Source organism: Carex rostrata, chromosome 31 (genome assembly GCF_964058835.1).
Source record: "Carex rostrata chromosome 31, lpCarRost1.2, whole genome shotgun sequence".
Classification (NCBI taxonomy): domain Eukaryota; kingdom Viridiplantae; phylum Streptophyta; class Magnoliopsida; order Poales; family Cyperaceae; genus Carex; species Carex rostrata.
In genome coordinates, this window is record NC_135948.1 from 3192972 (window position 1) to 3216944 (window position 23973).

General features: G+C 35.0%; 4 protein-coding genes across 6 annotated transcripts in view; 2 read left to right on the forward strand and 2 right to left on the reverse strand.

The window, feature by feature from the left end:
• The window catches only part of LOC144547418 (ADP-ribosylation factor 2-like), a 100690-nt gene extending 88609 nt beyond the window's left edge, over positions 1-12081 (forward strand). Inside the window, exons 1-7 of one of the 2 annotated variants that reach the window (XM_078296064.1) lie at positions 9046-9255; positions 9589-9752; positions 9977-10047; positions 10362-10481; positions 11160-11278; positions 11388-11469; positions 11822-12081. In XM_078296064.1, the coding sequence (XP_078152190.1) occupies positions 9605-9752; positions 9977-10047; positions 10362-10481; positions 11160-11278; positions 11388-11469; positions 11822-11827 (546 nt within the window). In that variant the 5' untranslated portion in view covers positions 9046-9255; positions 9589-9604 and the 3' untranslated portion in view covers positions 11828-12081. Of the gene's footprint in view, positions 1-9045; positions 9256-9588; positions 9753-9976; positions 10048-10361; positions 10482-11159; positions 11279-11387; positions 11470-11821 lie in introns of those variants that run through there. The other variant, XM_078296065.1, reaches the window with a different exon arrangement.
• LOC144547415 (uncharacterized) lies at positions 542-1819 on the reverse strand. The gene has a single exon (XM_078296060.1). It carries the CDS (start codon positions 1770-1772, stop codon positions 672-674), a length of 1101 nt encoding a protein of 366 aa, XP_078152186.1. The 5' UTR covers positions 1773-1819; the 3' UTR covers positions 542-671.
• A 273-nt stretch (positions 12082-12354) lies between the features above and the next one.
• On the forward strand, positions 12355-13791 carry LOC144547417 (uncharacterized). 2 transcript variants are annotated; one of them, XM_078296063.1, is made up of 3 exons: positions 12355-12931; positions 13017-13135; positions 13446-13791. In XM_078296063.1, the coding sequence occupies exons 1-3, from the start codon at positions 12467-12469 to the stop codon at positions 13669-13671; spliced, it is 810 nt and encodes a 269-aa protein (XP_078152189.1). In that variant the 5' UTR covers positions 12355-12466; the 3' UTR covers positions 13672-13791. The 2 variants fall into 2 exon arrangements, with proteins under 2 accessions (XP_078152189.1, XP_078152188.1); XM_078296062.1 differs by having other exon boundaries at positions 12363-12931; positions 13404-13791.
• Positions 13792-20953: 7162 nt separating this feature from the next.
• On the reverse strand, positions 20954-22447 carry LOC144547506 (uncharacterized). The gene has a single exon (XM_078296172.1). It carries the CDS (start codon positions 22152-22154, stop codon positions 21090-21092), a length of 1065 nt encoding a protein of 354 aa, XP_078152298.1. The 5' UTR covers positions 22155-22447; the 3' UTR covers positions 20954-21089.
• Between the last annotated feature and the right edge of the window lie 1526 nt (positions 22448-23973).

Here is a 23973-nt window from a genome sequence, read left to right on the forward strand (position 1 = left end):
TTTAAAAAAGCAGAGATAGCAGGAACACTGTTCATACACGAGAATAACACCAGATTTTGATCCCATAACTTGTGTCTGATTGAAAAGCTAACGCAAATTCATTCATCTCTCTTGTCTCCGCCCTTAATTTTTCATTGACGTTATTGTAGCTATCAGTAATGAGCTAGTTGCATGGCTTGATACCTTATTGAACAGAAGATTCCCTAAATCAGGTTTGTCCAGACAAAATAAAATAATTTATACTCTGTGATTCAAAGAATCGTAGCAAAATTGAAGGGTAAATTTGCTTGATCGGAAGATTCGACACTCAGAATGAAAATGAACCAAGCATTCACAAGACCAAAATTGTAACAATAAACACATTGTTTTTGAAATAAATAACTCAAGCACAGTCTGGTTCAACTGGTTAACATTTAGACAGTCCACCAAATACAACATTGGACTGAATTTGGTGTGATGTCCAGTATCAACCGTTCGATCTGTGTTGAGATTTGTGCAGATGATTTAAATTCACAAGGAATTTAAGAGCATCAGACAAAATTCGGTTTATGTCCATCAGAATTCAGAAATCCCCACTCCCCCACAGTCACTCTAAAATATAAAGTTTAATCATACTTTAACTCTACATGATCGGAACAGGGAAAACTTACTGTTGAACCCGACCAAAACCATCAAGGCCAAATAACGGGGCTAATCCAAACCGGCTCGGCCAGGACTGAATACTGCCCAGAAATTGGCACTGCTGTCATAGCTTCATCCTCCATTGAATAAACTACCGCTACGCCAAAGGGCCTCGTAAACTTCCTGCTGGTCAAATAAATTGAGTTCTCTCTTAGACCCGAACCAAGAAACCGATTGACTGGAACCGACTCAGATCGAATCACTCCAAGAAACAGAGCCTGGTCCCCGATTTGCTCCATCAGCTCCCAGGTAGTACACCGCTGGTCAAGCTTATACACCCAGAACTTGTGATAATCTTTAATGACTGCCAACAGGTCCCCACCCGTTGACTCAACCAGATAAAACTCACTGTATTTCCACTGCGAGGGCAACTGTACAGTTAATAGACTGCTTCTGCGGGATTCCATGTCAAAGTTACAAATCAGTACATTGCCACGGTTTACATACCCGCGACGGCGGTTTACAATCCCGTAATTTACAATCCCACATAGCTGGTTCCGCCAGAAAATGATATCGTCAAAAAAGCGCTGCCCGTCGTGCCCGAGATCAAGGACCTGCCATCTCTTTCCTGCCAGTTCGCACAGCGCTGAAGAGGTCGACCGTCCCATCACTGCCACGACACAGTTGGGGAATCCTGGCGGGGCCGACAAAATTGCCTTTTTGATGGGGAATTCGAGATCAGGTAGAGGGATCTCAGCGATAAGTACTGGATTGAAGAGGCATACACGGGATGGATTTTGATCTGAGACCAAGAAAAACCAGCCCGCAAGGTAGCCAAAGCAGTGGGCCCGGCGGTGAGGAGCAGGGAGAGAGTAGGAGAGGGATTTGCAATTGAAAAGGTCGAAGAAGGAGAGAGCGTTATCTGATCGGCTAAGGAGGAGGCGAGGAGGCTCGAATGGGAGAGGGAAAGGAGGAACGGATTGCTTGGCGACGCCGCGCCAAGGGGGGCAGATCAGGCGGAAGCGGTGGCGATCCGAGGGGGAAAGGAGTGCGAAGATCTGGTCCAGGAGTTCCGGCGGGAGGTGGGGCCAGCGGGACAGGTCCGAGCTGGTGGGGGAGAGTGAGGCGTTGTGTTTCTTCGTCTTGTTCATGGGCCCCGTGGCGTTGGTTGGTTTGGGGGCTTTCGGCAGTAGTTCGGTCTGGGTGGGAGGGTGATGACTAATGATACTGATTCATCACGGAAGCGTATTCTCTGCGGAGGTTTTACCAGCGGAGCTGTGCGGTGGTTTTGATCTGGTCCGTTCGTTTCGAATCGGACGGACTAGATCAGATCTTGTCCGAATTTTAAAAAAATCAAAATTTGGTGAACCCTTAATCCAGACCGTTCGATCCGAAACGAACGGACCAGATCAAAACCACCTCACAGCTCCGCAGGTAAAACCTCCGCAGAGGATAGCGTTTCATCAGGGATTCACCGGTCAAACTCCAGAGGAATGAAGAAATCGATTTTCCTGTGGCATACAATGAGAAATATACTGTGTAGCGGATTGGTTGTCAAAATATTAGCTGCAGTATTCTCTGGTTAGTAAGTTTTATCGACGGACGACGGGTCGTTCCGGGTTGATTTGAGTGCGGGATGGACGTATAGACTATAGATATGCCAAAAAAAAATACGGTGAGATTTGGAGTTCCATGCAACGTAAGTACGTGACCCGAGTTCAAACTCTCAAGTCTCAATAGTCTCATTGCATACAGGGGATCTCAGTGTATTTCAAAAATGACTAAAACATCTCCACAATTATAATTTTTTTTAATTATATATATTAAAATTTAATTTTTAATTTTTTGAAATTTTTATATAACTTAACTTTCTTATACAACAACAAATGGTTACTTATAATTTAGTGGTTAAAGTAATTTATTGAATTCCGAGAGAATTTAAGTTCAAATCTCACCTCCTACATTATGTATTTTACTTTTAATTCTTTTAGTTCTGCCCTGATTACATATTACCACCTGAGTGATTTATATCGTTTGTTTGTATTATGATTCGTATTTTCACATATTTCATCAACACGAAGGATTTAAATTTAACAGCGCGTGTCTGATAAACTTTTACACATTTTTCCCAGGCCCCAGATATTTTCTCTCAAATTAATAGTGCGCGTGAACCGGTTAACAATTACTATATCTCATGTAAACCAGTTTTTACACGTCATATGATACATCATAGAGCATCAAGTCACGTGATGACATGTATTAAAATGCCGTTTTCAAATAATGAGATATCATTATTGAAATAATTTTCTATATTTTTTTTTCACAATTTAATGTACTTATTTTTATTTGTTCGATCAACAATTCAAAATTAAGATACATTTTAAACATGACAAAAATTTCCAACATTTTCCTCATTTTTCAATGTTTTGTAATTATTCTCATAATATTTGCTATTTTTTTAATATAAAAAATCATTATTCAAACTATTTTTCTAACATCTTCAGTATGTTGAGTCACTGTCACAGCACGTGACAATGTGACTAAGCTTAACAAGCCATTAAGCATTGACGTGTTTTTTTTTTCCGTTTATTTTTAACGTGATTTCTACCTTGATATTTATACTACAATGATATCAGTTTTTTCTGTTTGTTTTTAACATGATTTCTCCTTCAATGATATTTATACTATCTAATATCGTCATGATATGAGTTAATTTCATTCTTTTAACTAGCTGAAATTTTTTTTTTACAAATTAATAGAAGTAAGTAGACGAATTTTCTATCTCCAACAAAAAAAAAAAACACTATTATTTTCTATCAAATAAATCTCTAATTCTCCTTTGGGAGCTTCCACTCTCACGTAAAATTATAGTTTGGACAATTCAAAATTGGATGAAGTCTTTTTACTCATGAATCCATATACAAATTCATTTCATTCGTAATTCTCTGCTCTATCAAAGGTTCAGACTTCTAAATTCTCATAGGGTCCCTCAGGAATTTTCTCTAGAGCGATTTTAATTTATTTTTTTATGGATTCTCTCATTTCACTTATTCGTACTAAATAACGAGCTAATGGATCTTCTTCTTTTCACCATTAGATTTCTCAATTGAATTTATTGTAACACTCATAATTATCAATTTTACGAAGATTATATTAGACCAATATGATCATATTTTTTATGATGATATGTTTAAATCAAAACGTCTATGTTAAATTAATTATCTATGCATATAAATTTACAATATATATGATGAAGAATAAATGCACCACTTATGTTTTATATTTTGTGTGCTTTTAATTCAAAGGTGTGTCAGATCATGGGCCGTGATTTTTATTTTTATCCAAAAAACAAATTCTTTTATTATAAATAACCACGGTTTAGCAAAATTTATAAAAATGCCCAAACCGCACAGAATATTTGCGGTCCGGATTTAAAATTCCGAACCGTATAGAATATTTGCGGTCCGAATTTTTTTTTTTGGATTTAAAATTCCGGACCGCGTAGAATATTTGCGGTCCGAAATTAAAATTTTTTTTTTTTGCATTTAAAAGTCCAATTTTGCACATCTGGTTAACATATCAAAACACCTTCAAAAATCATGAAAATTTACCAACATGCAGTCTTGACTTTATAGAACAAGACTGTGAAGTTTCATAGAAAATCTCAAAACAGATTGTGAGATATCGGCTCTCAAAAATTTCCCGAACTGCTGAAGGAGTGCTTCTGAGTCCAACTTTGCACATCTGGTTAACATATCAAAACACCTTCAAAAATCATGAAAATTTACCGACATGCTGTCTTGACTTCATAGAACAAGACTGTGAAGTTTCATACAAAATCTCATAACAAATCGTGAGATATTGGCTCTCAAAAATTGCCCGAATTGCTGAATGAGTGCTTCTGAGTCCAACTTTGCACATCTGATCAACATATCAAAACACGTTCAAAAATCATGAAAATTTATCGACATGCAGTCTTGACTTCATGAAAATTTACTGTTGCTATTATAATATTACTGTTGCTATTTTGTTACTTGGTACCGCATCGACCAGCACAATACCATTCCTTCCTTGATTTTGAACATTTTTTTACTATCTGATGTAAATAAACTTATTCCTCACTTCTCTTGGTTTCAGCTGAATCTCTTTGCCTTGATACGCCAGGATGGGAAGATTCGGATAAACATCTCTTGAGTTGATAGAGGTGTGTTAAATAATTCTGCGCTTGATTGGATTGGAGATTGTGATTTTTGCACTCGATTTGTGGTTCCTTCGGGAAAGGTTGATTTTTATTGAGTTTAATGTGATTTATTATTTGTCTTGTCAGGTTGATAAACCATACGAGCTTGTAGTAGCTTGTAATAGAACACACATTTACATTGCTGAGAGATAATTAAAGGTATATTGTGAAAATTCTTTTCTTTCTCTCCTTGCGCAATTTTTTTTTATATCTCTTTGTATTTTTTTTTAATTTTAATCGGCTATGTCTTGATGTTAGTTAATCCCTGGTTAAAATAATAAAAGATAAAAATATTCTTTTTTATTTTTGGTTAAGCCCCCATTGTATTGATAAGATATTGGTACAATAATCTGTGCCAGAAATGCCAAATCAGTTTTGGCTAAGAGAATGAGAACGAAATCAAGGAAAAGTAAACGAAACAAAAATCAAAATAAGTGAAATATGAGATCAGTAAAAGATATGAAAGAAAACATTAGATCATCCTTGTCAGTTTCTCTTCTTGCCTTGCTGGTCAGGTTTTAGGATTATTATGCTTTATTAAATCTCAACTAAATGAGTAGCAATGCATCTTGATGTTGCATATCTTACTTTATCTTATATTCATGGATCATATGGCCTTTAGGACTAATCTGATGAAACAAGGGCCAAAAATTAAGCTTGTCAGGTAAGAGGCATAACTAAATATCTTCGACATTTATCCTTTAGTTGTAGTTTTAGTTGTAGTTTACAAATGATATGATGATTTGTTTACATCAAACACAAGTTTTTTTAAGGATTTTAAGGAATCAGACATGATAGAAAGCACTGATTGAGAGAAGTCTGCTTTGAGGTTTGATTAATGGATATGCAAATCGTAGATGTCTTACTTCTCTTTAGCAGAAATATGCTGCTCACCCTTTAATTAATTTGTGAAATGCTAATTTCTGTTAACCTTTCTATTGCCATATCAGTGGTAATTGTCCGATACAATTAGGAATTTTGTAATGAAAATGGTGGGTATGAAATGGGTACATGTAATAACTTCATTTTGGATTTTAGATTTTGGATTTTAGATTTTGGATTTTGGATTTTGGATTTTTGAGTCCGGATCCTCTAAGTTGCTCAAATTTTGTGTTTAGATCCAGACTGTCTGATCAGAATCCGGGCCAATTTGGCCCGAGATGGAATACATTGGGACTCATTCCTATTCGTGCCAAAGCAGATCAGACAATACTGATCTAAACTCAAAAAATGATGTTGGTACTAGTACCAGATTTTAGGGTTTTGTGAAAATTTCCTGAAATTTAGTGTTATTTTGTGCAATTGTTTATTTTCTTAATCCAATTATTTAATTTCTTACATGTTCTCATCAAGGCTGATAAGGTTTATGGTTTCATTTACTCATAGCATTTGTTTTGTTATAACAATGAAACTTACAAATTGAAAGGAGTTGTTTTTCAACTACAAAAAATGAAGATGGTATCAGCCTTATAGTACCAGATTTTACAGTTTTGTAATGAAACAGTAAATGCATTTGTCTCACGCCCGGCGCTTTCAGAATACTTTTCAGCTATGTTACTCGGATACTTCAATATAGCTTCAATATAGGCTCCGTACCCGTATCGGATACGTATCCGATACGCACCCGATACGTATCGAATACGCCAACTGGCGTATCGGCTTACGTGGCGTATCCTTATTCTATTGATAGAGTCTTCGATACGGATTGACTCGCTGGGATACGCCTCAGACACATCTGGATACGTGTTGGATAGGCTGGTCCACTGTGCACCGCGCGAACAACCCTCACAGCACCTGGTCCATGGTGAACCGCGCCAAAATCAAAATTTTTTTGACGCTGAGGAAAATCGAACGCAGGAGCTGTGCCATCGAATCCATAGTACATTACCACTAAGCCACTTGCTATTTGTTGTTATCTATTTTATATAATATTTACTTACCTATAGTTTTGTATTTTAATATTTAATTTATATAATAAGAATTAATAATATAATTAAAATTATAAAAGGTAATATATATAATAGACATATCGTATCCTTGATTCTTAAAAATTGCTGTATCGCCGTATTTGTATCGTATCCGATACGATATTCGTACCCGTATCCATGCAACATAGCTTTTCAGTAACAGTTAGACATATTCAGAAACAATCTATCATTTATGATCCATAAATATTGTTGAATAATTATTATTTTACAAAAACATGTTACTTTTTTATGAGATTTTTTTATATTATCTTATAATATGTTCACGTCGCATGGCACAGGCGATACTAGTCTTGTAGTTAACAAGTGTCATATTTGGAATTCCGTTTGTTCGCGTAACATAAAAAAGAAAGAAAGAACAATTGTTGGCATTTAATGCATTCTGCAATGAGAGAAATAAGGTAAGGAATAAAATACAACGAATTGATACTGGGTTACGGTCTTGGCGGATAGCTTAGCGGATATAGGGGTGGATTTATGTATATGTATGCCTTCTATGAATTTTAAAATTCGTAATTATATATAATCAAATTTAGTTAAATTTTTGAGTTTTTTAAATTTTTATATAGTCTAGCCCCCTCATAATATAATAAATGTGTTGGTAGTCTAGTGGTTTGAGCTCTAGTTGGTATGTGTAACGTCATGGGTTCAATTTCCACTAACCACATTATTTTTTTGTCTTTTTCACATATTACATTTTATAGATTAGGCCCCCCCCCCCTCAAATTTTCTAGTTCCGCCCTTGACAGATATCCGAAATTTAAAAAGTTGCGGCATATCTGTCCGTATCCGTCTCTAAAGTTGAAATTATATATGTATTCGTATCAGTATAATTTATATCTGTATTTGCAAATTATTTGTATCCGAATATATGTTTCCAAGTGGTGACGATCTGTCCCAGATGGTGACCAATTTGTACAAGTTATTTTATATATTTAATTTGTATCATTTCTTTAACCACTTGATATTGTAACAAATAAAGTCGGAAATTTTAAAAAATTTCATGTACACGCATCACTCATGAAGTACATAGATTTCAACGGTTTGAATTTAGCATTTGATGTCAATCTGATACACTTTTGGAGTTTTGCTCACCAAATACTCATGAGTGATGCATGTACATGCAAAATTTTAAAAGTTTTGAATTTATTTGCCACAAAGTCAAGCGGCCAAAGAAATGAACATTTTATAAGTTAATTTACAAGTTATTTTATATATTTACTTTTTATCATTTCTTTAACCGCTTGACCTTATAGCAAATAAATTCGAAACTTTTTAAATTTTGCATGTACATGCATCACTCATGAGTATATGGATTTCAACGGTTTGGATTCGACGTTTGAAAAGTTGAGCAAAGCTAGGATGTAATGTGCTCATCAAGAATGTTTGATGAGCACAACTCTAAAAATATATCAGATTGATTTCAAACGCCGAATCCAAACTGTTGAAATCCATGTATTTCATGAGTAATGCGTGTTCATGCAAAATTTTGAAAGTTTCGAGTTTATTTGTTACAAAATCAAGCAATCAGAGAAATTGAAGATATAAAATAGAGGAGGGTTCAAATGCCTCCATTTTTTGTGCCTCCATCATGCCTCCATTTTTAAAAACTTTAATAACTCAAAATTTAAATCTTAAAATTCAAAATAAAACCGTTGGATATGAACTATATCATTTTATCTATGCATATGTAAAAAATTATGACATTTCAACTTTGTTTTGATTGTCATCTTGAGCTTGTAAAAATGTATACAAATATAGATAATTTCTAGACGTTGATTTTTCAACTTATTAATTCATATAAAAGCAAAATCAAAATGTGATAATTTTTTATGGGCACATAGAGAAAATAACATAGATTACATATAACGGTTTTATTTTGACGTTTAAGTTTTAAATTTTGAATTATTTAAGTTTTTAAAAATGGAGGCATGATGGAGACACAAAAAATGGAGGCATTTGAACCTTCCTCTATAAAATAACTTATAAATTAACTTATAAAATGTTCATTTCTCTGATGCTTGATCTTGTAACAAATAAACTCGAAACTTTTAAAATTTTGCATGTACATAAATCACTCATAAAATACATAAATTTCAACTGTTTAAATTCAGTAATTAAAATCAATCTCATATATTTTTGTACTTTTGAAGTTGTGTACACAAAGCTCTCCTAATGAGCGTATTTGCTCTCCTAGTAGTTAATCTCTGGCGCCAGGGCGGTGCACCGGTTCACGCTCCAGGTCTAAGCTATAATATCTTCTCAACCTCACCACCAAATTTGTGGAACATAGATCCATCCGTCTCTCTCTCTCTCTTGAAAAACTTGGTAGTGGCTACCGATCTCTCTCTCTCTCGCGCGCTATCTTGCACTTCGTTCGAAGGCAGCACAGTATTCTTCCGGGATTTGGTAATTCTTTAAAATTTTCTCCATTCTTTCATATTGTCATACAGCGGAAGTTCTAAGATCTAACGAAGTTTTCTCTAATCGGTTCACAAGGCAACGCACACCTATATTTTTCTCACTTCCATTTACTCCGTAAATTTCTTAGATTTATTATCAGTTCTAATAAAAGCTACTGGTTTCATAACCATGTGTAGATCACGAAGTTAGATCTATACCTCAGCTTGTTGGTATCGATTAGATCTCGACGTTAGATCTAGTTTTCATACCTAAGATCTCTTAATAGATCTCGCTGTTAGAGCAAAATTGTTAATAATTTTAGATTTTGATTTTTATCAGGTGAAAGAAGGGAAAAATGGGTCTGACTTTTACCAAGCTCTTTAGCCAACTATTCTCAAAGAAGGAAATGAGGATCCTTATGGTTGGTCTCGATGCAGCTGGTAAAACCACAATCCTTTACAAGCTCAAGCTGGGAGAGATCGTCACCACCATCCCCACCATTGGTTGGAATTCTTTTCCTTCTAAATTTTTCTTCCTCCAATTCTTAATATAATTTGATTTTCTCATGCAGTTAGTTGAGTTGTGCTATTGTTGCCATAGACAAAATCACGAGATATAAATACTTATTTTTTGTTAGATTGCTTAGCTGTTCCTCTGTAATTGGCACAAACAAAGAAAGAACCATTGTACCATGTTAATTGAGAGAATGAATGTGGTGTCATTTCAGGATTTAATGTGGAGACAGTGGAATACAAGAACATTAGCTTCACTGTTTGGGATGTCGGGGGTCAGGACAAGGTAAATTGATATAAAAATCTATTCCTTCCCTACTGATGTTAGGTGCTTTTAATGATTTATAGATAATAACATTGAACTCTCCAGCTGAACACTTCTCCTTGCTTGGTTGAATTTGTCCTACTAATTACATGGTTAATATGAATATTTCGAAGTAGCAAGCTTCGTGAACACATGCCTTGTTGAGTGAAAAGGTTGTTGTTAGCCAGATGAAACAAAACAGCCAAACAGACATGGAATAGTATCCTGGGTAATTCTGCTATGTGAGGTGTTGTCAAAATGCTAATTCTATTTTGTCCCTTATTGTGAGACAACAGATTAGGCCGTTGTGGAGGCACTACTTCCAAAACACACAGGGTCTTATCTTTGTGGTTGACAGCAATGACAGAGACCGTGTTGTCGAGGCAAGGGATGAGCTCCACCGTATGCTCAATGAGGTTAGAGTTCTCACTTGATAGTGTTCTTTTCTTAGAAGCCAATTCAAAACATATATTACTTGAAATCTAGCTTTAGAAGGCATGCACATATGGGTATGGATTTATTTAAGAAAGAAAAAGGTGGTTGAATGAATCACCAGCTTTCATTAGAAAGAAAGTCTCTGGCATTTGTTGTTATTTCATGGAATGTTGTTCTGGTGATTATTATGGTTTGTGGAATCCTCGTCAGTTATATTTTGTGGTATGAAGTCAATTCTGACTTTGAGATCTTCAAATTTGTGCTTAACCTTTGCAAAGTAATTTGGGAATTTTGGTAAAATTGAAAAGACTATAATTTTTGGTAGCAATCTTAAAGAAAAACATATTGTAGATTCTAATGTATATTCGGAATTTGGTCAAATAAGGTGGTGTGAATGTGTGATGCTGTTGGAACAGGGACTGTAAAAGAACAAAATGAGGGTATTGAGCATTTTAGTGAATTTCTTTTCACTTCACCTATGGAACTTCTTTTTTTGATGGTTGGCAAACTGCCAACAAATATATTGATAACAAAAAATGTTTATTTACAAATTCACCTATGGAACTTAATGCATGGCATTTTAACATTGTACAGACCTTGTTTACTACATATCATTTTAATATTGGTGGATTGTAATCGTATGAAATGATTAATTCCAGGATGAATTGAGAGATGCTGTGTTGCTTGTATTTGCCAACAAGCAAGACCTGCCAAATGCGATGAACGCTGCTGAAATCACTGACAAGCTTGGTCTCCATTCCCTGCGCCAGCGCCACTGGTATCTCCTGTCATCTATATTTAAAAGGAATAAATCTGGACATTATTTTTTTTGCAAATGTTCTGACTTTGCTCGGTATCTGAAGCTCGCATGGTTTTTGATGTTTTAGGTACATTCAGAGCACCTGTGCCACATCCGGCGAGGGGTTGTATGAGGGTCTTGATTGGCTCTCTAACAACATTGCGAACAAGGTATAAATATTATCAATTTTCTTTAATTCTGTTACCATTACCATTATACCATTTTGTTTTCAAGTGATTTTGAACTTTTGTTTATGAGTCAACTGTACAAAGTATTAGTCATTTCTGATTGGTTCTTGAAATTTCCAATTTGTGCCAAATCAGTCCTCTGATTGAAGGACCTTTTGTGCAATTGTGTACCAAATTGGTCGTGTAAATTGACATTGGGCTGAAGTTTACGAGCCAACATTGGAACATAAAAACTTTAGGGACCAAAAAGAAAAAGGAATGATGATTGTAAGAATCATTTGTGTAACTGTTCCTCTTTCCCCAATCTGACTCTCTGTTACTTGTACTCTGGCAGAGTTGATTTATCATGCATTGGATGTTTGCTGGGGGCTTTACTCTTTAGACCGTGAGGAGCATGATTGTTTCAGTTTAGTGTTTTGATATGTCTACGCTTTTATTCACTTGGTAGTAATTGTTAAATATGTTTGCTTCCCAAAAAATTGCTCTGGAATTTGTATGTGATTGCTATTCTATTGTATTGTTTGTTGGTCGTTTAGCTTATATAAACTTTTGGCTCTTTCCCGAAATGAAGATTTTTTAATCACTTTGCTAAAATATTGTGCCAAAATTCAACAGTAAGTTACGTTCTGAGATTAACATCATTGGCGCACGGCCAATGTGTCATGTATTCTTATGTATTATTCTTTTCGAAAACTATTTATTTCAAAAAAGAGCATTCAATTTTTAAACACGTGTGATAGCTTGTAATAAGTTCCTCAGCTCGGTGGCATGAGAACGTGTATCATCATCTAGCACACGCGTCGGGTTCTTGGACACGTGCAAGAACCTCTAGGGATTTTGAACATGGCACGGATCATTACTCATCTATCGTCTACCATTTTATTTATAGTCTTAACTCAGAACTGGGTGAGTTGCTCATAAAAATAAAAATATCTACAACCGAAGAGTAGAAGTTATCAAAAGCAGCAGCGAAAAGATCATGGCATCTCTACAGGAAGCCCGCAGAGAGCGCGACGAGGCTGTGGCGAGGATGGCTGAGGAAGACGAGGCCGCATCTAACCGTGAAAACCGTGGTGGCATCGTACAGAGTATCGAGGAGAGTGCTAAATCGCTCCTGGGTGCTGTCACTGGTGCTACTAAGAACAAGACGCAAGAAGTGTCTGACAAGGCAATAGAAACCAAAGATGCCGGTACCGAGAAAGCGGGAGAGATGAAGGATAGAGTGAAGGATAGAATGGAGGAGACCAAGGAGAGAGCGAGCAAGTCTAAAGACAGAAACACGGCTAAAATGATGGATTATGAAGACACATCTGAAGAAAGAGGGAGTTCAAGCGAGAAACTGGGGGAGTACAAGGAGTCTGCGGCCGAGGCGGCGAGGAAGGCTAGAGAGTTCTTGATCGAAGGCAAAGAGGAAGCACGAGTCAAACTTGCAGGAAAAACCAAGGTTGATTTATGTTATATATGTTCGAATATTTTGCTTAGTATTATGTTGGAATTTACTATAGCTTTTTTTTTTTTTATATGTCAAGAATCGAAAAGGAGAAACCAACGAGTCTTGTAGGAAGCAGTTGGAAGATAAGGAGTACAGGGCTGCAGAGAAGGCAAGGGAGGATCGAAGGAACCTCAATGAATCTGATGAGGGAGATAAGTATGCAAATTTGTTTAATTTTATCCGACTAAATACACTATTTTTTTTTATTGGCAGTAGAATAGATGAATGAAACATTTGTAAAAAGGACATGAGTTATTAGTTTGGGCACCGGTGGTGGACATGCTCTAGGAATAAAATGGTCCACATAATGCATGTATGCAACTAAGCTGGTCACAATTTCACAGCATAATTGGACCATCAGTATACCTCAAGCATGTGGTGTTTTCCTCTTAGCTTTTTCTTTTTTCCGTTTACAAACTTATAGAGGAAGATCGGCAGCAGAAAACATTTACTCCTTGTTTCCCAGCGTGACAGAGTCGATCAAAGAGAAGATGACAATGCCGGAGGACATAGGGGCCCGCAAGAGGGGGCAGTATGATGGTGGTGATGAGGTCCGAGATGACAAAATGCGAGATAGAGAATCAAGGGACGAAGAAGACATTATGCTGCGTGTGAAGCATGCCGACCAGATGACTGGTACGTTTTCTACTGATCCTGGTAAGATGGGGGGAGAAGGGATGGGTCCAGCCTGATTGGATGCAAATAAGAGCAATTGAATTGTAGTTGTGTTTATGATGCTTACATGTATTTTTATGTTCTGCTTTCTTCTGGGTTATTTTAGGTCGCAAAATAAAGCTTATATGTTCTTGCAACCCTGGTTTGATACTGATTCAGGTGTTATATATTGTGATACCTTTTTGTTGTTGTTTATTGAACTAGCATGGTTTTGTGATTTTGTTTTCTTTCAAGAGCAATTTGGATTTGATTGTTCGGTTTGAAGTTGTATTTTTTTTTTAGGTGCCATGGTAAGCTCTCAAGCAATTTTTTAAGATGTACTTATATGTTGGTCCTGGGTTACAGTTCTATTACTTGGTACCAGGGATTGAGCTCTTAGCCATGGCGGCCTCTTAAATTAGAATTTTGATTAACCAAAAGATACCGCAAATATCAAATTACAATAATTATAAATAAGACATGGCGAACGGCGCAAGCGAACTTTAATTTGATCTTCCTAGTTACCACGCAAGATGCATGTATTTGTATTTGGTAGGTACCTCGAACACGAGCGTACAGCAGCCTTTTGCGTCGCTTTCTTCTTTAATTATTTTCGAAGTCCCAAATAAAAAAAATAATCTCATTTTATTTTCTAGTTGAAATCTTATATTTTACTGAATTATAAGAGACGATCCCAGCATATGTTAATATTTGAATGACATTGAACCTTGTAGATTTCTGTTCATAAATCCTAATGTCTCGGTGTTCGTATATTGTTCGACCATTTTAGGCACCGATTTTTTTATTAATCGAAAACTAAATAAATAGAATATCGCGTTTATTAATCGAAAATAAATAAATAGAATATCGCGATAGGGAAACGATTTGGTGATAATTTTGATATTTAGGTAAATCGGAATTGATTATCTCGTTTTCATGAGAAGGACAAATTATCTTGTTCTATTAATTCAAATCTAATTTAATTAACTACTAAATTAATTAAGCAGAGAAAAAAATATGGGATGGAATAATCCCGTCTCACAATTTTTTTTTTCCCCTTCGTTCTTCTTTTTAGTTGATAGGTTAAGTAGAGAAAAAAAATTAAAAATTTGTAGAATGGGATAATCTTATTCCCTTCCATAATTTTTCTTTTTCTTTTTATTTTTATTTTCTCTCTTCTTAATAAGTAAAGCATAGGAAAAAAAATGGCACGGAATAGATTACTCTTATCTCATAATTTTTTCTTCTTCTTAATTTGTTAGATTAGCAGGATTACAAATTAAAATTAATGAAACGGGTAAATTGTCCCGTTCCATAAATAATCCCGTTTTACTTATATTTTGATATTCAATAGGAATGCCACCATATTACGATATATTTTTTTATTTTCTATTAATAAAAAAATCAGCATTTTATCAAATACAGCTATTAATTGTGCAACATCTAAAAAATCTTTAAAGCAAAAAAAAAAATCTTTATTTTTTTTGCTCCTATTCAAATACTTGTTATGCTGTTTAATTTCCTTCGTTTTGATTATATAACACACTATTTCATAAACTTCTTCTCCGTAACTCTTATAAAGCTCGAAAACAACATTTGCATCTGAACATATATTAGACGTAAATAAATGGCAGAAAAAAAAATTTCATGATGAAATGTATTAATTAAAGTCTAGTTCCATGACTACAGTATCCAGAAATTAAAATTATCAGTATACAAAAACAGGGCGACACAATTTTAAAAGCCCCATATTTTTATTTTTCCTCAATTAATAAAATAGTGAGGCGATGATCAACCATATAATCCCCCAATTTCCTATCATTTATTTTAAACAAAATGTTGGGTACACCTAAAGCACATGCACCAATTGTTCCTCCTCACAACTATCTGCCGTGGCCTCAAAACAAAAGGGGGAAAAAAAAAGTTAGTACCAGGGTCAACAGTATAATCATCCATTCAATGACTTCAAATTTGAGATACCTTGATGAAAAAATTCAATAATATTAGTAATATTTATATTACTAATGTAGTTGCATGTGCATCCATAAGACTTCCGTTAGTAGCTGGCATATATAAGAGACTGAATCCTCTGCCTCCTGGGGGCAAAAAATTTCTACCCCAGAGTCACTGTTGGTGGACTCTCAGTTCAAAAATTAACAATGATCGGTCCCACCCGGCAGTGACCGAGGGGACAGGGTTTTCCTGCACCCCAGAAGGCAGATGATCTCCTTCCCATATATAAACCTTTTTTTTCCTACATACCTTTTGTTTGATTGTTTATCTTCTAGATTTTTTTTTTAATAATTATTATTTTGGTTGGGGTGTTGGGGTTAATAATTTGGACGTGGCTACGGTGCTACGGGTAGCTAAGAGGCCTCCGTGCTACGGCTCGGATTTCGAGTTTTCAAAATCCTAACGGTCGATCCGAACCGTTTATCTTGTTCTCCATATTAATATGTGCTTGGAGACCAAATTTTACATTTTTCTGAATTTTTTTACTATTTATTAAGCCACTTTGAAAACCCCTGATCCAACGGTGGCTTAACCCAACAGTAAAACCAGAAACTACCGTTGGATCAGCGGTTTTCAAAGTGGCTTAATAAATAGTAAAAAAATTCAAAAAAATGTAAAATTTGGTCTCCAAGCACATATTAATATAGAGAACAAGATGAACGGTTCGGATCGACCGTTAGGATTTTGAAAACTCAAAATCCGAGCCGTAGCACGGAGGCCTCTTAGCTACCCGCAGCATATTAGCCAAAACCTAATAATTTTAGCCTTGAATAAAGTTGAAGCTAATAAAGTGACTAACAATTGGCTTCCTGATATGCAATGCCGTGAACTAGACATTTGCTAACGGGTTACCCGTTAGGGGTAACGGGTAGGACGGGTAAAGGGGTAGGTCGGGTACGGGTAAAACCCGTAACGGGTAGACGGGTAATTTTTCGAAAACCTCTATCCGGTCCGTTTATTACCCGTACCCGTTGCGGGTTGACGGGTACGGGTACCGCGGGTACGGATCCGGGTATCCGGGTACGGGTCCGGTCCGCCCGGTTTTTTTTTTTTTTTTTCTTCTGTTTTTTCCCTTTTTTTTTCTGTTTTTTTCAAAAAATTCAAATTTTTTTGAAGTGAAACGGGTCGGGTACGGGTAACGGGTACGGGTATGCGGGTAGATGGGTACGGGTAGGCGGGTACGGGTATGCGGGTAGATGGGTACGGGTAGGCGGGTACGGGTAGGCGGGTAGACGGGTACGGGTATAACGGGTTTTTTTTCAAATTAGGTTGTCCGGTCCGTTTATTACCCGTACCCGTCTACCCGTTTGTACCCGGGCAACGGGTACGGGTAGCTCGGGTAACGGGTACGGACCGGGCAAAACGGGCTGAACCCGTTAGGGGTTTAGCAAACGTCTACCGTGAACCGATAGTCCAATTACCACCATATCCAAACCTCTATCCGTACAACCGCCATTGGTACCACCATCATAACTACCACAAGTAGATTTATTTATGGTTATCGAATATCATAATTGGTACACGTGCTTCTGTTCAGCTTACTCACGGATGTTCGGCAGAGCTTTTGGAAAAGGGAAAGAGTATGAATTTAGGAAAAATTAAACTGATTTTTACTGTTTATATGAAAAAAACAAAAATTTCAATCCAACTAAATTTTTGTTTTCCACGTAAACAATAAAATTGAGAAAGTTGGCGAATATGCCCTAATGTTGGCCGCGCCTTTCATTCTAATTGAATATTGCAAATACACAAGCATAAAGAGTCGTGCAATTAAATTTAAGTTGCCAAAATGTCACGATTTACAACATCATTGCCTAACGACCTGGTGTAACCTTCAATGCTCGTGTTCTTGCAATTAATATTCAATGAGAAAGAAAAGGAATGGCAAACAACATGAAGACTTTACGGGTTAATGTTTAAGCCGACAGGACGCCCGTGTACCTGCTATAGTATTCACTGCCCATGAACACTACTAGTGGTACATCTAATGATTGCACCTATTGAATACCTTCTACAGTAATTATAATCACATAATAAACCACATCCACTTGTGCAAGAAACATGTTGAGTATGTGAGACCTGTAAGGCTGTAACATGATCCAAATTTTCACCACAACTTAGGATTTAAAATATCATACTCTTCATGGTCCGGCAGTGGCAACCTATTAAATTAATAACTTTATTGTCAAATGTTTCATTAAAGTAATTAAGATAAAGGGTTGAAGTCCCTAATGGCCTAATCTTACATTTTGCCAATGAAACAAAACAAGTCATTTTTTCTTTTTCTTTTGGGCGAAAAAACAAGTCATTTTTGTTTCAAAAGTTACTAATAAAAATTTCGGGGTGTGAATTTGCAAATTATATAGGAGGCCTAATTTGGTATTTGGAACTATAGCCGTTTGGTAAAAAGGGCCCCAATTCAGGAAGGCCCAGCTATTGCAATTCGGTCTATCTGACTGTCACGTCGAACATCCGGACTAAAGTCCAGATCGAATTCGTATTCCTAAAGTAACAGACTATGTCTAATTAAGTCTGAAACGTCCAATCAGAATCCGCACGACTGTTAATGTGGCCCCTCGTGTTTTACTTCGGACTGGATTAGTTCAAATTCTGATCGGATGGTCCGTGATCCAAACAGAAATATTCTGCTACTTCAGAGGACATGGATTCTGGTCAAAGGGCCTCAACGCTGTAAGGTCTAACCGTCAACATTTCGTAGGATAGCTCGGAATAGCCGCTAACTCAACATTTCATAAGAATAGCATAATAGCAGCTAATCCAAGCTATTCATTGTATTGAGAATAACATTTTTTTTCATCCAAACATGAAATAGTGAGAATAGCTCGCTAGGAATATAATAGCTATTCTTGAGTTAGCGTTATTCCTTTGTCATCCAAATGTACCCAAGTGGTTGCCGTTCGGCCATAGTCTGTGACTCTGTGTTGTGTCAGATTGACTGTTCGGACTGGATTAGTTTGTTTCACATATGACTTTGAAGTTTTAGATGATATTAAACTGGTTAATATCACAGTAACAAGATTTATTCGTAATATATTTGAATTAATTTTTCAAAGTAATACACGAATTATACAAATAAGGTAATAAGGTAATATATCTTTTTGTTATTTTTTATTTTATATTATTTGTACTATTTACGGATGTTTTTATTTATTTGGTATAAATAACAATTTTTAAAATATTATTCATAATATATTCAGAATATGTTTTTATTATTATTGGATTCACGAAATTCAAACATTATTAGATTATTTTTAAATAAAAACTTTGTGACAGTGGTTCGGACCAGACTTATCCGAGTGGAGGTTACCATCAGCCTAAAGTTTTGACCACTACTCGTTAATAGAGCATGGTAAAAGATAGATATATTTGCTAACCTATTTCTTTTAAAAGTAAAAACTCACTTGGATTTATAATAGTAAATGTAGAGGATGGTTCAAATGCCTCAATTTTTTATGTCTCCACTATATTTCTATTTTTAAAAACATTAATAACATAAAATTTTAAACTTAAAAGTCAAAGTAAAACCGTTGGATATGATCTACATCATTTTATGTATACACATGTAAAAAATTCTAACATTTCAATTTTGTTTTGGTTATCATCAAGAGCTTGTAAAATATGTACTAATGTTGATAATTTATAGACGTTGAATTTTCAACTTATTTATTCACATATAAATAAAATTGAAATGTGATAATTTTTTATGAGCACATAAAGAAAATAACATAGATTATATCTAACGTTTTTATTTTGATTTTTATGTTTTAAATTTTGAGTTATTAAAGTTTTTAAAAATGAAGACATGGTGGAAGCACAAAAAAATGGAGGCATTTGAACCCTCCTCCAAGTAAATATTACAGTTAATGTTCATTTAACACCAAACATAGAATTATCTTATCTCTAAATATTACCAGAACAAATTAAAACTCTTAATGCCAAATTTTCATACAATTACTTAATTGCTCCATGTTTCAGATATATTTGTCTAGATAAGCACCAAAGTTTATATAACAATATTGATCAGTGGTTGTTCTTCTCACTGAGTCATGGGGTCCACCAATCATCGTTCCGACTAGTCATAATGCAACACTCAAAATATAACTCACCGCAGATAGAACCCATTTTTTTTTCCTGTTTTCTTTCTATGACAGATTTATAGATACCTATATATATGAGCTGGTGCAACTCGAAGTTGGATTAATATATTCAATGGGGAACATATTTATTTCATCGCAAATTTTATAAGAAAGCAATCACGTGTAACGTTCACTTCACTGTTTGCTCGACGTAAAATAATATTATTCACTATCTAAAACAAAATATTAAAACAGTTCATTTTCTAATATCAATCGTCAAAAATAGTATTTTTTTTATCTATTTTAGATTAATGAATTTAAATTCCTTATTTGATATGTGTGATCAATATGTAAAAGTCAAATATTATAGAACACAATGAGACTGTTGTCAAGCTTGCACAATGCAGTCAAGATTACATCTACAGCTGGAGACTTTGCATATCATTCATTCAAATTACAGTATGACCATGCTAGCATCCAGATCGTCAAATTAGTCTATACAATTAAACGAACGAGGAAATAAACAGAAAAGCATGGCGAACAAAATCTTTTTTCTTGAGTAATACAACTAATACCCCTTTCTTTTTCTTTATTTGTCAGATGTCCAGATATTATTAGACTTTCATATATTTTTACAGTGATTTATAGTCTCTTTGATGAGGTAGTCACCGTACGCCTCGGCGAAAGTAGGATTTTTTTTGTTTATTTTCAAACAAGAATTTGAAATTCAGTCATTGGAACCAATTACCTTGAATTATATTAGATTTGTACACAAATTAAAGGGAAAGTTGGAATATTATAGAAATGAGGAGGCAAATGCTCCATCATTCTCTTTTTTTTAAACTTTAATAACTCAGATTCTAAAACTTAAGAGTCAAAATAAAAGCTCCATCATGACCCATTTTGTTGATTCACATAAAAATAAAATTCAAATGTGATAATTTTATATTACCACATAGAGAAAATAACATAAATCAAATTCAACGGTTTAATTTTGACTTTTAAGTTTTAGATTTTGAACTATTAAAATTTTAAAAAATGAAAGTATTATGAAGGGACAAAAAATGGAGCAATTTGAACACTCCTATGCACAAATAAACTCGGTATATAGATTTATATTAGATTTATAGACTCTTGGAATTATATTAGATTTATAGACTCCTGGAATTATATTAGATTTATATGTTAGACTAATTACTTTTTAGTCCACATGAGTGTTCACAAAACACTTTACAAGGATTAATTTTAAACTTATATGTGTATGATTTTGTACAAAATTGATTAGGGGAGGACACTACACGTAGCCCTATTCTTATAATAAATTAGGAAACAAAAACAAAAAAAAATTATCTAGAAGGAATAGAATCGCTTAATGTTTCTAATTCGTCAGAGAGATCTGGAGTGATAACTGAAGGCGGCAGTTCTGGCACCATCTCTTCAACCATATCTCCCAACCTAATCAAACTACGACTCGCCAAAATCGCTTTCGAGTTAGAATCCTTCATCGCTCTGGCATGAAGGCACTTTGCTGCCTTGAAAGCCTTTTCCTTCAGCTCCCCTGAGTTTGTGGGGCCCAAAATACAGTGACCCAAGATTCTCAGCATGGATTGAAACAGCTCCCATGGAAGTGGCACCTGACGGCACTTCTCTTTATGTCCCTCCTTATTCTCCTCTCCATTCTCATTCTCTTCTTCTCTGCTACTGCTAAGCTCGACACTCCCCCATGATCCTTCTCGGCCTGCCCAGGAAATGCAAAATTCACAAAACTCAATCTTGGAATGGACTGGCATGACAGAGATGTTGTTGTAGTATAGATCAAGTGCCACGCTGATGATCATGCCTCGTTTTGTGGCCCGCACCGTGCTATAAGGTTCCAATGCTGGTGAGAGCACAACCTCGATCGGTATTGCTTCAGTTTCAGTCGCCACACCCTTTCCTTTACCAGTTGCCTTACCTGACTCAACCGAACCTGAAATGCACATGTTAGGAATCATGATAGTACAAGGCTCGCCTCCGCGGATCACCATCTCATGGGAATACAGAGCAAGAAATACCGCCTCGAAGCCAGCAAGTGTTTCTTTAGAGGAGATGGTACGGCAGAGGTACACACCAGTGAGGATAGGGATGAAACTGATGACGACAAGCTGGAGATCGGAAATGTTGGATTGAAATGTGTCATAGAGCCAGCGGCAAAGTTCGTCGGTACCAGAGCCGGAGGTGGTGAGGCGAAGGCGACACATGATATCTTGGCAGATGGTTTGATTGTGGAGGAGAGATAAAGCTGGGTTGTCAGAGCATTGGATGGAGTCAGCGATGGGGCCCAGGATCAGGGAAAGGGAGGCAACGACGGGTTGGGCCCGTGAGACGGAGTGCTGGAGCAAGGGCTTGGGACGTGATTCATCGCCAGACATATTTAGGAGATTCGAAAGAAAATTTGGAGATGCCTGTTGATATGGGGATTTCGCAGAGCGAGGAGAGAGAGAGAGAGGTGTTGATTGGGAGGAGAGGAAATGGTGGTGTAATTAAATTTGAGGAGAACAAGATTGATGTGTTGTTGTTTTCCAATTTTAGTGGGAAGTATATCAATGTCAAATCTCTATTGACTCAATGACTGGGATACATGAGAAATTTATGAAAAGTTTTGGTGTGATCAATACTGAATTACAGTTGCATACTATTTTTAAATCTATCCAATTCTTCATGTATATTTTGGCCGGACTTCAATAAAAATTATAAAATTATATATATACCTTTTTTTTTTTTCTTTTTGCATATAAATGAGTTACGCATAGTAATGTTATTGTAGCTTGGAAAAAATAGGGAAAATTGAATGTCTTTTATATAAAAATAAAACAGTTTAGATGGTATTTTTACAATTATGTGAGCACCTCTCAACAAGATAATCTATAGATTTTGTACTAAAATAAAAAAGATAATCTATAGATTTTCTCTTTAGAACTAATACACTGATTTCATGTCTAACAAACTCATTCTTACAAACGGAAAATACAATTTTTAAATATAATTCATTCATTCATTCATTCATTCATTCATTAAAGCTAGTGAATGAGATGCTCATTAAAATAAAATAAAATAAAAGGACATGAGCATTTTATTTTACTAAAAGTTCCCTGTTAAAAAACTGCTGTAATAGTGTAATTAAAGATAAAAGAACAAAACAAATAGAAATTAATACATTCTAATGGTTGAGTTTCAACGCCTCTGAAACAAGTCAAATCATCAAGTATATTCAATCGTTGGACCAACCAATAATTGTTATAGAATTTTATCGTATGGCTAGAAATCGTTTATTTTTTTACTAATAAATATTTAATAATGTGTGAGGTATACTTAATACAATGTGTAACATTAATTACTTGTCCGTGTAATTATATATATATATATATATTAAAATTTCCAAAAAATAATTTATATTGTATTCTATATGATAATATATGCGTCTCAATTAAAAAAAAACCTAATTTCATTCTGAAATACGTATTTTTCGGGACGAAGTTTGAATTTTAGTCCTAATCAAATACAATTGATGAAAATTCAGATGCCTCTCATAATATTACCCTTTCTTTGAATGCAAAAATAAATTTATCAATATAAGTATATACAATCTTTTACGATGTGCATTTCAAAAAATTCTAGATTGAGGCAAAATTTGCAATTAACTTTTCCGTATTGTTTTATAAAATTTCACAGAAAAAAGAAATAAAAAAGTTTCAATAAACAAAGAACATGACATGCAATATAGTCTTATAATAACATCAGGGGTGGACCTAAATAGAAAGAATAAGGGTCAATTAACTCTTTTTTTAATTTTATATTTATGTATGATTTTTTATACAGTTTAAAGTAAAATATCAAAATAATTTAAAATTAACTCAATTATATATAGAAAATATTTATATAATTGATCCGGTCCAATATGTATTTGACCTTTATAGTTTGAAAATTTGATTTTGCTCCTGAATAACACCAAAAATTATTGGTGTATATTTAGGTCATGCAAAATTTATGTCGATCACCAAATCAAGCAATGTAAACGAAAAAATAAATTTTTTTTAATAATATGATAGTAAGCTAAATAAAAACTGCCAGTAAATGATTACTTGATAAAATGATTAGCACATAAACTGTTCCAATAGATACTCAAAGATTTCACTTATTAGACGTTAATATATGATTATTGAGTAAGGCTTGGATGCTATGGATAGCATA